This window comes from Gymnoscopelus microlampas, assembly GCF_963454915.1.
Source record: "Gymnoscopelus microlampas genome assembly, chromosome: 4".
In the NCBI taxonomy this organism is placed as follows: domain Eukaryota; kingdom Metazoa; phylum Chordata; class Actinopteri; order Myctophiformes; family Myctophidae; genus Gymnoscopelus; species Gymnoscopelus microlampas.
The window spans coordinates 43,958,317-43,973,718 of NC_139941.1; the positions used below are offsets into that span (position 1 = coordinate 43,958,317).

The 15,402-nt window shown below is 41.0% G+C and overlaps 2 protein-coding genes across 2 annotated transcripts; both read left to right on the forward strand.

Annotated features, from left to right (window-relative positions):
- The first annotated feature begins 606 nt into the window (after nt 1-606).
- On the forward strand, nt 607-3,330 carry ier3ip1 (immediate early response 3 interacting protein 1). The gene is made up of 3 exons (XM_084054320.1): nt 607-755; nt 1,945-2,046; nt 2,945-3,330. The coding sequence occupies exons 1-3, from the start codon at nt 665-667 to the stop codon at nt 2,998-3,000; spliced, it is 249 nt and encodes an 82-aa protein (XP_083910446.1). The 5' UTR covers nt 607-664; the 3' UTR covers nt 3,001-3,330.
- Nucleotides 3,331-4,095: 765 nt separating this feature from the next.
- On the forward strand, nt 4,096-14,665 carry LOC311043085 (uncharacterized protein). The gene is made up of 6 exons (XM_084054252.1): nt 4,096-4,510; nt 5,546-5,709; nt 6,159-6,401; nt 7,226-7,426; nt 9,820-9,976; nt 14,500-14,665. Exons 1-6 carry the CDS (start codon nt 4,233-4,235, stop codon nt 14,552-14,554), a joined length of 1,098 nt encoding a protein of 365 aa, XP_083910378.1. The 5' UTR covers nt 4,096-4,232; the 3' UTR covers nt 14,555-14,665.
- The last annotated feature ends 737 nt before the right edge of the window (nt 14,666-15,402 follow it).

Below are 15,402 nucleotides of genomic sequence, written 5' to 3' on the forward strand. Positions count from 1 at the left end.
CACTTATAGATCAGCTGTTTTCATATTCTTGCCTCTTATTTGACAATTTGGCCAATGTTTGACCAGTTTCTCAGTGCAGTTTGTTGATTACTTTTGATACAGTAATGGTATTTTTTCCTTTTCTTTGAGGTATTAAAAAGGTCTTAAAAGTCCTTAAATTGTCACTTCACTGTCATCTGGGGACCCCCCAAAAATTATAGGTTGAGAACCGCTGGTCTAGTCCAGTGGTTCTCAACCACTAGACTAGAGCATGTCAGTCCCCACATGATTTTGGGGGGGCCCCCAGATGACAGTAAAATGACAATTTAATACCTAAAAACTACAACAAAAAAGACCATTACTGTATCATCAATAGTAATCAACAAACTAAACTATACAATAAAACTGGTGAAACATTGGCATAACAATTGTGAAATAAGGGGGGATTCTTTTGGGGGGTCCCAGTTCAAATATGATTATTTTGGGGGGTCACACGACCTGAAAAGATTGAGAAGCACTGGTCTAGTCTACCGACGTAAGTCCCAACCATAGACTGTAGGTCGCAACCATAGAACGCGGTTCCAGTTAGAGTTGTCCCTCGCCAGTTGCCGTACACTACACGTCAGAAGAAAATAACAGAGGCTCTTTTTCCAGTTGCTAAGAGCCCTTCATCATCATCATCATCATGGCTTTTACGTTATATTCTCTTATCCAGGCGGCCATTCTGTGTGTAAACGCCGTTGCTGTGTTGCACGAAGAGAGGTTTCTTAGCAAAAGTAAGTACCTATTCGTAGAACGTGATATAATGCCTGAAGTGCTTTGCTGAAATCTTCTAAAGTTAAGCTAACGTGACGCTAGCTTGTGGTCTAGAACAGTGGTTCTCAAACTTTTTCATGTCAAGGACCCCCAAATTGACACTTATTAGCCCGTGGACCCCCATTTCAAAAGATGAGCAGGGACCCCCATAAGAGAAGATTTTTACGGCTTTCTAGCAGTGATTCTCAACCATTTTAATTTGAAGGACCCCTGCAGTTTGACATGCATTAGGGCTACGGACCCCCATTTAATGGCATTTATTTCTCTGGGACCCCAATTCATATTGTAAAATCAATGTTAATTTAACTCTGAGAGTGTACAAATGGGTTCCATTTGTACACTCAGAGTTACAAACCCATAAGGGTCCATTTGGTGCCTAATCTATCATTTAGCTGGGGACCCCCTGGAACTCCCTCAAGGACCCCTGGGGGTCCCCGGACCCCACTTTGAGAACCAATGGTCTAGAAACTCAACTGATGATGGATGTAGCAGTGGTGGGAAAAGTACAATTTTTTTTTATTTGAGTAAACCTATTGATACTGCATTGTAGATATACTCTGTTACTAAGTAAAAGTCTGCAATTTGATATTTACTTGAGTAAAAGTACACAGGTGTTGGCATCAAGTAGCAAAAGTAGAAAGTACTCATTATGCAGAATGTCCCATTTCACTAGTTTTCAAATGTATAAAAATCTCTTGAAAATAGCAGATCTACAAGCTCACAATACATTGTGAGCTGCTATTTTCAAGTGGCCAAAATGTAGGGCTGCATACATATAGGCCAAAATGTATATAGGGCTGAAGTGTTTTGTAATAATTCAAATCTACATAGTAACTAGTAACTAGGACCAGCGATCACACACCTTTTTGAATGTGTTTTGGTAGAGCAAAATCAGAATTACAATACAGTATATAATGAAATGCTTGTGTATGGAAAAAAGTAAGGAATTTTCCAAATTGCTAAAACAAGTTGTCACAAATGTTGTATTGTTCACATTCACATGGTGGCTGATCAAATTTCATGTTTCCTCACATTTTCATTCAACATATTGCTAAAATTGTCACTATAATAATCATGTTTAGGCCTACTGTAGGTACTTGTACGACTATTTATCATGCTGATTATTTTCCATGTCTCCTTCCATCTTAGTTGGCTGGGGTGTGGACCAAAGTGTTGGAGGATTTGGCGATGAACCGGGCATCAGAGTTCAACTCATGAACCTTATCCGTTCTGTCAGAACAGTCATGAGAGGTATGTTGTTTTCTCTCTCACACACACACACACACACACACACACACACACACACACACACACACACACACACACCTTAACACGATCTCATTAGGAAATGTACAATACATTATTTCTTAGTACATATAGTAAGTTATGTCTCACCTCTCTTAGAACTCTTCTTATAGACTTATATCTCCCAGCACCAGGCCACTCAGACCTGACAGTCAGTTGTACATGAAGACACCATGTGGTCTAGCACAGTAAGGACGGGTGACTGTGCCTTTGCTGTGTACTTGGCACCCAAGTTGTGGAACAAACTCCCTTTGAGAATCAAAGCTGCCCCCACCCTAGGGACTTTTAAAACCATGCTTAACCCATTAAGACCGGGAACGCATCTGTGTAACCACTTAAACCAGTATTTTATACTTTGGCTTTTCAAAAATTAGCTATTTTTGAAAAAATGTTTGCAAATCTTTGAATATATATATTTTTTAAAGCAAACATTTTTTACTGTGTAAAAATGTTTACACAGACAGTGTTTTTCTGTGGTTTTTATTAATTCAAGATTAAGAACTTATTTGTCTGTGTCTTGTTTGCATGTCATGCTCATGTATAAAGAAATATAGTACAGCTCACAGTTGAAGGCTGTCTTGTTTTGTAATGTCTTGTCCTGACTTCAAAGGAATAGTTCACCTCCAAAATGACTTTTTTTCTATCGATTAGTCACCCCATGGAGACTAATCGACTTTATTTCTACTAATCGTTAGAAATAAAGTAATTTTTTAAGACTTTAAGACTGGTCTTGGATTAATTTGCACCAACTTAAAAACTTCATAACAGCTGTGCTGTGGTCTTCAGAACTGCCAGCCCAACATCCTTGCTTACCATCACTTTTTCCATGTGTCTTCCTCTACAGTGCCCTTGATAGGAGTGAATACTGTCGTTATCGTACTGCTGCTGCTGTTTGGTTGAGTGAAGATGACATGACTGGAAGTTAGCAGACAAAACCACGCGCTGACGGCGAAGAATATTTGTGTGACCTCAGGAACACCCGTGCATAAAGAAGACATGTACACACACAGAAATGAATACATATTGTACAGAGTTTTAAGTCGGCATGATCAGAAGTCTATAAATCACTCCTTTTTGCAATGTCTCGTTCAGTCCTATATGTACAGTGACAGTGCAGCCCAGGCAGCCATTCAAAATAAGTGCCTACGGCTATTTGGGATGGTTACATTTTTCAGACAAAATTAATGCATTTACAGTTTCATTGTTGAATAAAAAATATGTTGAAATGCCTATTTGCTTTTGTTATTCAAGCAAACATGCAATGCTCTTTAAACTAAAACAAGTCTCTCTATCTCTCTCTCTCTCTCTCTCTCTCTCTCTCAGTCTCTCTCTCTCTCAGTCTCTCTCTCTCTCTCTCTCTCTCTCTCTCTCTCTCTCTCTCTCTCTCTCTCTCTCTCTCTCTCTCTTTCTGTGTGTGTACATATAAAGAATCTGGAAAACTGGAATCTAGAAACTTCAGACTGCCTATTAGTCTGTAAAACGTCAGGATTTTATTGCATACCGGTGACATAATACAATACACACTGTTTATTTAGTTTTTTTGAGTTTTCATTCAACTACAAAGATAGGGGAGGAGAAGAAATGTATTTACAAATATAGGTGAGAAAAGGACAGACAAGGACATATATATATATTTTTTTTTAGTTGAGGGCATATTGCTATATATATTTGGGAAGTGTGCCACTAATATTTAAAGCTTATACAGTATTTACATTTACAGTATTTATAGTTTTAACAAAGACCAGGAAAGGTTGCCACATGTCAGACATTTATCTGCACCTTAAACTTCATAAACTAAATTTAAAATGCCACATTTTAAATTTAGTTTATGGAGTTTAAGGTGCTGCACTAGTGTTCCTAAGTAAAAGGTATAAGTGAGAGGCTGTGCATTCTTCCACTTTAGGACATTGATTAGACCGGCAGTGCCAACCGAGAGAAAGGTTGCACTAGATTAGCTCATTGAGAGGATTATTCCTCTCGGCAGTCGGCACTCCAGATATGTCACTCAATGGATCAGAGTCGATCACATGTAAAGTTGATTCGTTTTGTCTGAGTTGGGTATTAGGCGAACGTACTTTGTTTGTCCCAAGACACGTGCCGTATTGTTGCTGCTCATTAGTCAACACAATAACATGGCAGCGTTATATACTATGGGATGTAATAATGCACGGAGCAGCGTTATTGTGTCGCTCGCTGCATGTTCCGTTTATTTATTCTATAAGCACATTTACTGTGCTCATAAGCTGCTAAAAAGTAACGTGGTTTACAACAACAGTCAAACGCTTCCAAGCTCGGTGTATCTGGTCATCAAATACTTGACCAAAGCCACCTGTAGGAGGAGAACAGGTCTGTTGTACACAAGACATGGACATGACATGTGTGAAGTGGCTTACACTGTCCTCAACTGTCGGTAAGATGATTGTTTGATTGATTTATTGATTCATTGATATTACTATATTGCAACAATTACAGAGGTACGATTATACAATGATTGTTAAAAGGATTTAACACAAAAAGCCTGTTTCCATTGTGGTCCTGTGTATTCAATTCTTTAAGACATACAATAATAAAGCATAATCAACACTAGTAGCTCTAGTAATGAACGTGCATGTACAGCAGGATACAGGATAAGTGGGCACTAGGGACATCTGGGCACCTCACAGTAAACATTGGGAGGGAGGGCTCATTTCTGGTGTTAAGCTTAGAGGGCTTTTCTAGGACCAGTTACAATTTGCAGACAGGTGCTCTTTTATGGCGGTTTTGAAGGAGGCTATAAGGAGTCACACTTTTTGATGTTTGTTGGAAGGGCATTCCACATTTTGGTGGCATAACTGTAGAACGAATTTGACCCCATGTTTGTGCCGAATCTGGGTTGAATGAGATCAGTGGAGCTCCCTATGGTGTTGTGCATGAGTGTGTCTCTCACGTTATTGAAGTAGTCTGACAGGTACATGGGTATTTTCCTTGTGTATCTTGTAGACCAGGCCCAATGCAAATTGCTGTACTCTGTCTGTCCTCTTCCCTGAGCCATCCCACCCTAGCAAAAATATTGGGGGTTAGATGAGTTCTGGGTGTGAGGCCAAGTAGTAACCTGACCAGTTTGTTTTGAGAGGTCTGAAGCTTTGTTTTTAATGCCTTTGTGGTGCTATGGTACCATGAGGTGCATGCATAGTCATAGTGACATTGGATGAGTGATCCAGCTAGTGTCCTCAGTGTGTTCCTACTGACCACTGAGGAAATCCTGAATAGAAATCTTGTTCTTTGGTTGACTTTACTTGAACGCTCTTCCAAAGAGCTTTTCCCTTTTGTTGCATTCGGATTACAGGCTACCTTGCGCAAACTTGCATTTTCTCTAGGTTTACCCTTTGTGTTAATGTGTGGTTTTTTGTCACATGCTATGTTCTGTTAAACCTGAAAATGAACTAAATCCTACTCCAATTTCAAGGCTTGAGATTCCGCAGCTGAGGCGGTGGTGTGATGCAGCAGGTTATGGCTGGGATTACCCCGACAGTGAATACAGAGACATCCCACTGTGTTTCCCTGAAGCTCTCTGTCAGCGCCTGCTACTCATGGTCCTCTGTGATGACAACTTCAGGTTGAGTCCAACAGGTAAGGTGTCTACTGAAACATACCACCTGTCCTGCTTACTTAATTAATTGAAAGAGATAGGGAAGTTTGCACTCTAAACTCAAGGCTTTGCTATAGGGCTGGAAACAGGTGCGAGAGGCCATCATGAAAGTCCATAAACAAAAAGAAGGGGCCCGCACACTGAAAGATGAAAACTGGGGCTCTTTAGCAAAAAATTGTCCCTTACTTACAAAAGTGCAAGTGCACTCTCTGTGTCACTTTATTTCACAATGTAACTTTTTGCACTTTTGTAAGTAAAGGGCAATTTTTTTGTACATATGAACTGAGTCTGGAAGATGTTCAAATATGCTCTGTAGTATTGTTCTGGTGCCTGGTGTACCAGAATCTTGAGACAAATTTAGCATAATGTATGAGCAACAATGAAAGCTTCTTTTGTATTATCTTCCCATTCTATTTTATTGATTAACTAGGTCTAATCCGTGTGCGCCAGAGCTTGAAAACCCTGCAGCCAATTGATGAACTGAAGAAGGGTCCGTTCACACTGCAAGTCCGAGTCCTGGGGTACCAGGCTGTTGATGGCGGTGTCGAGGTAGATGTCTTCCTTTCTGCCTCTTCCCGGTCCAGTCAGCCAGTGTGGGAGAGCGTAGTGACACTTCTGTCCACAAACAAGTTCCACAAAGACACCAGACCCTTACTGAAGGAGGACAGTGAGAGTGAGTTATATTCAGCACAGAATGTATTCATCCAAAGGCAGGATTATAAACAAGGAGTTGTTATTTTAGAATAGAAATTAATATATATATAAAAAACAAACAATTTTGTTTGGTGAAAGTGTTACAAATCTCTAAATGAATGAATCATACTTATGAGTTCAACTTTAGCACTTTTATTTTACGGAGAGAGCGAAGGCAGAGAAAGTCAAGTAGTGGTAAATATAATGGCACCCCATGTCATTCTATTTGCCACTACTTTCTCTACTTTGCTTTATCTACTTTACTCGACTCAAGGCCACCAGGGGTGTGCAGGAGTGGAGAGAATTAAGTCATAACCACTACATATGAATGCTCCTGTTTTAGCTTAGCTTAGTTGTCCAGTAGTCAATCATAATAAAGTAATCAAAGTAACACAGTGAGGAAATAATTTAAACAGTTTTTTTTTAACATCACACAAAATACCAAGTTTTTGTTCAAAATAAAGTCACAAGCTTGTATAAGAATTTCCCTTCCAAAAATGTCAACAGAAAAGCATATATATGACAAAACATTGCAGAGAATATAAAATAAATAAAATTAAATTATCCATGATGGGGGCGGTTGTATGATGAATAGCGAAAATAGCCGATACACAAGCTCACAACACGATGCAACGCATTGTGAGCTTTTACAATGGCCATTTTTGCAAATTGTGAAAAGAATTTATGTTCACATCCTACAGGATAATGGCAAGCCCCAAAATAGAAATGCCAGGTTCAAAGTGGATTAAATCATGTAGGAAGAAAGAGAAAGTAGTAGAGTGTATGTCCTCTTTGTTTTGACAGAATGGCCCGACTCAGGCAATGTGAAGAGGGTGGAGATGAGAGTGCCTGGAATAGCAGGGCTGACAGGTGTCTGGTCCTTCCTCGACTACCTCCCACACTACCTCCTCACAATACCAGCCAGACTCTTTGGCTACAGATGCTGGAGCTCTCCCAGTGTTTGGATGCTGGCTGTCTGCCTGGCTGAAATAGAGAAACACAAAGGTACACAACCTTACCATTGTTTGCAGATACTGTGCACACAGGTACTACTAGTGTATGCTCTTGCTGGTTGGTGCAGGAATAATACTCCACACACCAATGGAAGTGTTGTCTTGGATGCTGAAAAGCTTGCACCTGCTGTTCACTTAAAATATACTATAAATATGAAGCTGGTTCGAACAGTTCTTGTGTGCGTGGCATTAAAGGACAACTTTGTTTTTTTTACAACCAAGGTTTATGTTTTAGATTGTAATTAAAGTAAATAAAAGATGAGTGTTACATTTTTAAAATGTATTGCTTTCTATAGTTTTAGCAATTTTCGCGATCTTTTTTTACAGTGGGCGGGGGCATTCTGTCCGGTGGCTAATTATGTCTTTTTTGACACAATAACCCGGTGTTTTCTTTATTATTATTTACAGTAGCTCTTCTAGCCCCCAATAACTCACATCTGGCCATCAAAGACCACAGGACCTTTTTTATTGAGTAAAAAAGGCATATTTAGCCACCGGACAGAATGCCCCCGCGCACTGTAAAAAATATCGCAAAAATTGCTAAAACTATAGAAAGCAGTAAATGAACAAAAAAATCACACCTGTGTGAAGGTAGCGGCGCCTTTGATATATTTTGTCATAGATATGTGTTTCAATATTAATATCTAATATATAATATCAATATTAGTTTATACCCCAGTTAATAAGAATACAGAGGACGAACATAAGGATGGACATACACCTGGACATAGACACGGACATACGTACACACAGAGAAATACTAGAGAAACAATATTAAATCTCTGTAAATTTATTTCAAGGCTTCCAGTGGCACTAAATAGAACCTTGACGGGCCTGACCAATCAGAACCTTGACGGGCCTGACCAATCAGAACCTTGACGGGCCTGACCAATCAGAACGTTGACGGACCTGACCAATCAGAACCTCGACGGGCCTGACCAATCAGAACGTTGACGGACCTGACCAATCAGAACCTCGACGGGCCTGACCAATCAGAACGTTGACGGACCTGACCAATCAGAACCTTGGCGAGCCTGACCAATCAGAACGTTGACGCAAAAGCCAGGTATAGAGGGCTAATATCCGCTCTATACCTAAAGGTATAGAGCGGCTCTATACCTAAAGGTATAGAGCGGCTAGCGCCGCTAAAAATGACACTCATCTTTTATTACTCTCCGCAGGAGAGTTTTGTTTTCACTTTCTAAATATGACACACCGATTGGTCAAGCCTCACGTGACACGTGACAATACGGTGAAATACTGTATAAATACATGGCGTCACTTTGACGGCGGCTTTGCCGCCGTCAAAGTGAGGTAAGACAGGAACCATCACGAAATGGCTGCATGGCTGATACATAATTGGCAGATAGGACAGATAGGACACTTATATAGACAGGAGGGATATGACACTTACACAGACGGATAGGACACTTACAGTACGCAGACAGGACGGATAGGACACTTATACAGACAGGACGGATAGAACACTTACACAGACAGGACGGATAGGACACTTACATAGACAGGAGGGATATGACACTTACACAGACAGGACGGATAGGACACTTACAGTATACAGACAGGACGGATGGGACACTTACTGTACAGTATACAGACAGGACGGATAGGACACTTATACAGACAGGAGGGATAGGACACTTACACAGACAGGAGGGATAGGACACTTACATAGACAGGACGAATAGGACACTTATACAGACAAGACGGATAGGACACTTATACAGACGGATAGGACACTTATACAGACAGGACGGATCGGACACTTATACAGACAGGATGGATAGGACAGTTAGAACATAAGAATTAGAACATTCCCAACATTCCCAACACAAGTCTGGTAAGAGTGAGGTAAGACAGGAACAATCACGAAATGGTTAAGAAATGGCTACAATGGATACTGTAACAATTGGATAGGACACTTACACAGACAGGACGGATAGGACACTTACACAGACAGGACGGATAGGACACTTATACAGACAGGAGGGATAGGACACTTATACAGACAGGACGGATAGGACACTTATACAGATAGAACATTCCCAACATTCCCAACAGCGGAGAGTTGTGCTCCGAGGAGCACTTTTTCTAGTTTACTTTAATTACAAGCTAAAATATAAACCTTGGTTCTAAAAAACTAAAGTTGTCCTTTAAGGCTGTTTTACAGTTACTAAATTATCTTTATTGACAGGGTCTATATTAAAGATATTATGAAATGTCCAAATGTTAAATTTGATCTTTAATATAATCTGCTGATTATCAAAAAAAATGGATGTTCTACATTTCCCTCCCCTATCATCTTTGTTTTTTGAACCCATAACTCATGTATTTTAAGTTAAACACCTGTTTAATTCATTTTATCAGGGACCGGAGCCATCAGAGCCCCCATCTCTGTCACAGCCCAGTTTAAGGAGCCCCTGTCAGTACCCGGCAAGGTGGAGATCACTTTCTGGGGGACCACACCAGATGAGGGTCTGTCTTCTTCCCAACTAACTTTCCAAATGGAGCAACACAAAACCAGGTTACCTAACATGACTGGATTCATCAATAGGGCTTGATTAATATTCATCATTTTATTCACCGTTATATCGGGGAACATTTTAAAATGAGTTGTTTCTGATTAATCAAAGATGAGTTTCAGCTTCACTGTTAATTCCAGTATGGCTCAGTAACTGGGCTTTACTGGTTGTGTTTCGTTCCAGTTTACCATTACAACCATAATTACAGTAAATTATATGTCGGGTATTACTGCTATGTTCAAAAACGGTTAAAATATAATACATATTTTTTATTATAATATGACATTCTGAATTCATATTCTCTGCTGCAAAATGCTGTACATTGCATTATCAGAAATACTGTAAAAATATATTATTTTGTCTAATTTCTTGTGTTTCTTATGAATTGGCTTGTGTATTGTACAGTATATTCCATATAGCTGTATTATCATCATGTCTTATGCCATGTCACACAGTGTACTTTATGAGACAAGTCCTTACAGGGACCGGAGGCTTCTGAATATTTGATTCCTTTGATATTCCTGTTTTACAGCTTTCATGTATGTGAAAGTCTTTTCTTCTGTATTATTTATTGTACTACAGTACATTCAGTGACACGGTGCTAAGAGAAGGGGCTTTTCACGCTTCCTTGCACAGAATCAGACATTTCAAAGAGGAAGATGGTTCTAGATGTTCTTACATGTACAAAGAGTGAAGGAAATACTATGTCCTGCAACCTCTATTGTCAAATCAAACATCACATTACACATTTCATACACAATGCATTTCCCCAGACAGGAAATGTATAGAGAAATTAGTTGAGGTGAACCCCAATTGGAGATGACATACGTGCCCATATCCCTGAAATCACTTGAAAGCAATTAACAGCCCCTTCCCTGATTTAAGTGCTACATCCAATTAACCTCGCTGTATTGGTTTCGTGCGAGCGATCGCCATGTAGCGTCCCATTACTCCCTCCATGTGTCAATGTTGTGTTTGGAAATTGTGAGATGTAAGGACAGGAGGAATGGGTGGGTGGGTGGGTGGGAGAGAGGGAGGGGACACTTATTGGGTGGGGGGTAGGTAGGGACTGGGGTTGGAAGTGAAGAAAAGCGTCTCTGTTTGTGTAGAAATCTACATCACCAGAAAAGTCAGCAGGGTTTCTGAATTCATACGGCTGCTTGCTATGTTGATCAGCTGTATCATGGGATCTACATGACTGAAACCCACTTCTATCTGCTGCATGTGGAAGGCATCATCTATTGGTAAGCATTTATCTCTGATATAATTCTGTGATATTGTTTGGAATATTAGGAACACATATTTCATACAGTGACTTTTTCAGTATGGTGTTGTGGAGAGGAATATAATGGATAGTAATAACACTGATTTTATTATACTTTATGTCAGATATGACTTTTTAAATCTGACCTGAAAGGAAAATCAGTTGATTTTGTTTTTGTGCATTTCTAAATTGTATGGTTCAGATTAGAGCTACTTGGGAGTATACTACCATACGGTACTACAATGGGCCACACTATATTGTCAAGATAGTTGTTATATGCAATTAATATAAAATGGTGGTGACAGATAATAATAATCATGGGAACACCAAACACCAACTCTTTACCTTGCTGTTAATTTCCTCCATTGCAGAATTTAACTACTGCCACAGTTTGATGTGATCATGAATATAAGTTCAGGTGATAAAGAAAATATAAATATCGATTGGAGTTCAGAATACATTTAATTGTTTCTTTTCAAATGCAAGGGTCAGCTTAGACCAACATTCTCTAATTAAGTTCTGCCTCTATCACTGTAAAATTTGCTGTTAGTTTTGGCACAATGACAAGATGTGCACATAGTAACGACCAAACAAAAAGTTTTAACAGTGTTTAACCGGAATCCATTTTTCATCTATTGTTCCTCATCCACCAGGGGTTCGTGAGCATGTACATTTGTGCCATTATTCATTTATGGGGCCCTGATTCTGTCATGCATAGGAATTAGTCAAGTGGAACAGGGGTGTTACTACTGTAAATGGTATTACAGTCCTTCGAGGGCGTCTGAATTGGCAAATGTCTTCTTTTTCATAAGTCATGATTATAGTCCTCACAGATTTTCAAAAGTGGGGCTCCCCCAGGAGAGCCAACTGGAAAGGAGAGGAAATGAGGAAGAAAAAAACTGACTAAAACAGTAGTCCGTTAGGGCCACGGTTGAGGAGCAGTATTTTTGTCAGTATGATGCAAATTCAGCAAATGACATTGTTACATGAGTGGATATTGTTGTTTAAAGATCTTAAATTTGTATTTTGTTTTAAACAAATGGTTAAAATTATGTTTCTGCTTTCACAGCAGTAGTAAAAGCTTCTATTACAATAGGTCATGTTAAGAGTGCATTGAGAACATCTGATGTGTCTTTGCAAAATTTAGAGTGAATGTTCTGAGAGCTACAAGATTCATTCATACATGTAATTCACAGTTTACGTGCGTGCGTGCGTGCGTGCGTGCGTGAGTGCGTGCGTGCGTGCGTGCGTGCGTGCGTGCGACTGTGTGTGGTGCAGAGAGACAGAGATGGAATGAGGATGGGTGGGAGAGAGAGTGAGAGTAACCCCCCCCTTCTCCGCCTACTTCACTCTAGAAGACATCTTTGCTGCTCCTTTGGGAATTTGAAGTTATTTTCGTTTTTATTTTAAAGGAGCAGCTTGATTTATTTACGGTATTCTAAAAGGTAGATCCTAAATAGCAGCATGTACTCTCTTCACTACTCTGCAGTTTAAAAACAGTTTTCATGAAAGTAACTTTACAGCACACATTTGACCTGGCGCAGTTGCTTTGATGGTACAATATTCAATTCATGTTTTCATTTATACACAAGTCAATATTTTGCGAAAAGTCAGATCTCTATTCCAAAACTCAACAAGCACAAGCTAATGTCATGATAAATCATAGCTTTAAACCACTTTCAGTGCAAAACAAACTCCTCGCCCTACAGCCAAACAAGGCCACCGGCCTTGACAACATCCCCACCAGATTCCTCAGAGATGCAGCGGTCTCTATTGCTCCCATAGTAGCCCACATTACAAACTTATCCATCAGTCAGTGTCACGTCCCACAAGAATTCAAGTTGGCAAGAGTAATCCCTCTATATAAAAAAGGAAGCAAACTAGACCCTGGCAACTATAGGCCTGTTTCCATCCTTTGTTCCATCTCAAAGGTCATAGAGCGATTAATCCAAGAACAAATCAACAGCTACCTCAGCGAGCGTAAACTGTTGTTTGAATTCCAATCGGGCTTCAGAACATACCACTCCACTGACACATGCCTACTGTATTTGACCGACTACATCAAGCGTGAGGTAGACTCGGGCAAATACTGCGGCATGGTCATGCTGGACCTCCAAAAGGCGTTTGACACTGTAAACCACTCAATTCTACTTGATAAGCTGAAGGCGATTGGTTTTGATTGCATGTCACTAATTGGATGAGATCTTACTTGGAGGGTAGAGAACAAGTGGTTGACATCAACGGAACCATGTCCTCATCCCTCCCGGTGAGCTGCGGGGTTCCTCAAGGCAGCATTCTAGGGCTGTTACTGTTCCTTCTATACATTAACGACATGAATGCTGCCTGTAACTGCAAACTGTTCCTGTTCGCAGATGACTTGGCACTCCTGATCTCGGGTGAGGACAAGTTGCAAGTTGAGGAAGCTCTCAGCTCTGAACTCTCAAAAATCCGTACCTGACTTACCGATAACAAACTGTCACTGCACCTTGGGAAAACTGAATCCATTCTCTTTGGGACCAAACATTCTCTCAGTAAAATGAAGGTAAATGACTTCAAGGTCAAAGTCGATGACACAATCATCTCTAGCAAAGAAGAGATGTATTCTTGACAGATACCTGACAGGTGAAAGCATGGCAACAAAGGTGTTCAAAGGAGTAAACCAGAGAACCAGATTTATGGGCAGAGTTTCCTATTTTGTCAACCCTCAGGCCCTCAGGACCCTCTCAGGGGCCCTGATTCAGCCCCTTTTTGACTATACTTGCTCCTCTTGGTACTCCAACACCTCAGTGTCACTGAAGACTAAGCTTCAAACCTCCCAAAACAAACTGATTCGACTACTTCTCGGACTGGGACCCATGACCCACCTCTCTCCCACTCACTTTGCCAGCTTATATTAGGCTGGCTCAGGGTGGAAGACAGGGTTAAACAACAAAAAATGGGACTGGTCTTCAAAATTGTAAATGCGAAAAAGTTAGTGACACCCACAGTCACGAAACTAGAGGGAGCGTAAACAACAATCTGGTACCACCCACCCATAAAACAAACATGGGCAAATTCTCCTTCTACATCACAGCCACCAAGGTATGGAATAGTCTAACCCCATCCCTCTAAAAATGCAGTTCGCTGGGCATTCAAAACAGCCCTAAAAACTCATCTTTCTGGAGGGCAAAAGAGGAGCTAGTAGCAGTTTTCCCTGTAGCAAAATATATGAAATAATGTTTTTTTTCTTTTCTTTTCCTTTTCTACCCTGATCAAGTTCAGCAGAAGAGAGCAATGCATGGGCACTAACCAAGGAACAGGGAAGCCCACTAACTAATCTACTTCTCCCCAGCAGGGGGCAGCAGAACGCAGGCCTACAATGACTGATGTATCCACACAATACCTGCACCATGGAGACTCGCTCACACACCATGAGGTACGAGGTTGCCAGTAAAGGCAAGGTGTCTTGTGCGTCACACATAACCTCTAATGGAAAAAGCCAACGGGAGAACCTCATAGACCAGAATTCTGCCAAGGACTCCTCATGGATGCTGGACTCCAGCAGCCAGGCTTACTCTGGCGCAGAGGACACCTCCACTGACCCCCACGAGACCCTGACGGAAACCTCAACGTTGACCTTTGTGGATGCCCACACTATCAACGAGTCAGAGGGGAGCCCCAGCTTTCGTGGGATGATGGCAGGGGGAGGGGCCTCTGGGCTGGTTTACATCAAGGAATTTGTGCTGATCGACGACGATGACGACGAAGACATGTCCCTGAGGGAGAAGACGGTGACGGACGTGTCGATGTCGATGGACGGGAAAGCGGCGGACCTGGTGTGCGGGAGGCTGTTCACCACCTCCAGCGGTTCGCTGACTGACTTTAAAGACGAGACGCCGGTCCCCGCCGAGGCCCCTCCCACCGAAGAGGCAGGGGCCACGCCCGGAAAAGAAGAGCACTGCTGTTTTTGTACCATTCTATGACCCTCATAGCCAAAGATACCCCAGACATGATTAGGTTCACTCGCTTCAGTCCTATTTCTGTCTATAGCTTTATGTCCCACCACAGGATGTGATATAGGAGGCAGGGTGACTCGCCGCTAGTTCAGCAGCAACTATTCTGTACAGAAAGATGCTCAGACAGTACATTCAACCCCTGCAACAAGCAGTGTATCCACCTTTTAAT